Source organism: Otolemur garnettii, unplaced genomic scaffold (genome assembly GCF_000181295.1).
Source record: "Otolemur garnettii isolate 467f Iridium unplaced genomic scaffold, OtoGar3 scaffold00014, whole genome shotgun sequence".
NCBI classification, from domain to species: domain Eukaryota; kingdom Metazoa; phylum Chordata; class Mammalia; order Primates; family Galagidae; genus Otolemur; species Otolemur garnettii.
The window spans coordinates 15652497-15654289 of NW_003852409.1; the positions used below are offsets into that span (position 1 = coordinate 15652497).

Genomic DNA, 1793 nt, shown 5'->3' on the forward strand with positions numbered 1-1793 from the left:
TTGTTGTTGTTGTTGTTGTTGTTGAGACAGGGTCTCACTCTGGCTCACTCTACCTCAGGCTGGTCTTCAGCTGGTCTCGAACCTCTGAGCACAGGTGATCCACCACGCCCCGCCTATTTTTCTATTTTTATTAGAGATGGGGTCATACTCTTGCTCAGACTAGTATCAAACTTCTCAGCTCAACCAATCCTCCTGCCAAAGCCACCTAGAGTGCTATGATTATAGGCGTGTGAGCTGTGTGTTAGGATATATTAAAAATCACCAAAATATTAAAACTACAACCCTCATATCACTCTTTCCTTTTTAGTTGACTCCATCCTCCCCATCAAAAAGAGAGTAGTTAAAATTCCTAGCACAAGAAGGTTAGGATATAATGATTATTGCAAGAAAGTAGATTGCTGCATTTTTTTTCTTTGGAGACAGAGTCTCAAACCCAGTTGGGCTTGAACCGGCCAGCCCCAGTGTATGTTGCTGGTGCCCTAAGCACTGAGCTATGGGTAGGTACCAGATTACTATAATTTTAAAATGAAGTTACATTCCTCAATCAGCTGGAAGCTGCAAACATAATATGCCACTCCCTGAATCACTGACCTCTGTGTTTTCTTTAGGCACCAGAGATAAAAACATAAAATAACTTTTTTCTTCTTCTTAAATCATGATTAAGTTAATTTTGTTTACTTTTTAGAAAAGAAAAGAGTCATTACCAATATTCATTAACTTCTCTTAATTACCTCCATTTGCCAAAGAGAAAAAACATACCCTCTGAAATAAATGGCATGCATACCCTGCTACAGTAATCTTTTCCAATTTCCAACTTCCAAAGAAGTTGAACAGTAAACATTTATTAATTCAAATACTTACCAATACTTAAAATTCAAATACTTGTACTATGTGTTAAGTGTTGTCAAAGGCATTGAAGACACAAAGATAAGGCAGGTCTATTCAACACATAATTGATAAATGTATCAGTAAAGACAAAAGTAGCTCATATAACTGATAATGTAGATAACCTACAGTTATTTGTGCCAATGGCAAGTATAAATGATAGAGAATACTTAACGGAATTAATGGAACCAGAAAGAATTATTTTTAAATACAAAGAAACTGCATCATATGAGTAACTTCTACGGCTGATAAGCATAACGTGATAGTTTCTAGAAAACACAGAACTTCATTCTATAAGATCATTTCAAATTGAACTTAAAAGAATTACCAGTAGCTTGAGGAAATCCAATGGTTGGGGCAAATCCAGCAGCCCCTGCATATGGTGAAGAAATTATACCTGGTGCACCTAATGGAGAAAAGAAGACAAAATAAATACACTACCTCCTATGATTATCGAAGGGATATAAAATGGCCATATATGAGTATGTTATTGATAAGGAGGTTCTGTTATACAGATTGTTCAACAGGTGATCTTTAATCTGTAAGGAAAAAAAATCTCTGCCGCTTCCAGAGGCTAACTAACCCCTTTCAACTGAGTTCAGGGGTCAAGAGGATGGCGTAGCAGTTATTTAGTTTTGGACTAGGCAGAGATTCCTGCTGTGGGGTGAATTCCTACATGAAACTAGCTAAATGAAATGTGCTCTTTTAATTTCAGAAACTGAGCGAAAAGACTCTATAAGTATTGTGTGTTTCTGTTGAGGCCTAGCAACCTGGGAGAGCATGGCAGGGCCTATAGGCAAGGCGTAACAACCTCCTGCATGAAACCCTGACTATGCAGTCAGTCAGCCTGCCAGGGAAGGGATGATGGCCCATCTGTGCAGGAGACATGGCTCAGAGGTTGATGTGAG

The 1793-nt window shown here is 38.3% G+C and overlaps 1 protein-coding gene across 1 annotated transcript in view; it reads right to left on the reverse strand.

Annotated features, from left to right (window-relative positions):
- PTBP3 (polypyrimidine tract binding protein 3) overlaps nucleotides 1–1793 on the reverse strand; it is a 114101-nt gene that overhangs the window by 16971 nt on the left and 95337 nt on the right. Inside the window, exon 9 of the mRNA XM_023510561.1 lies at nucleotides 1214–1291. Coding sequence (XP_023366329.1) covers nucleotides 1214–1291 — 78 coding nt within the window. The remainder of the gene's footprint in view (nucleotides 1–1213; nucleotides 1292–1793) is intronic.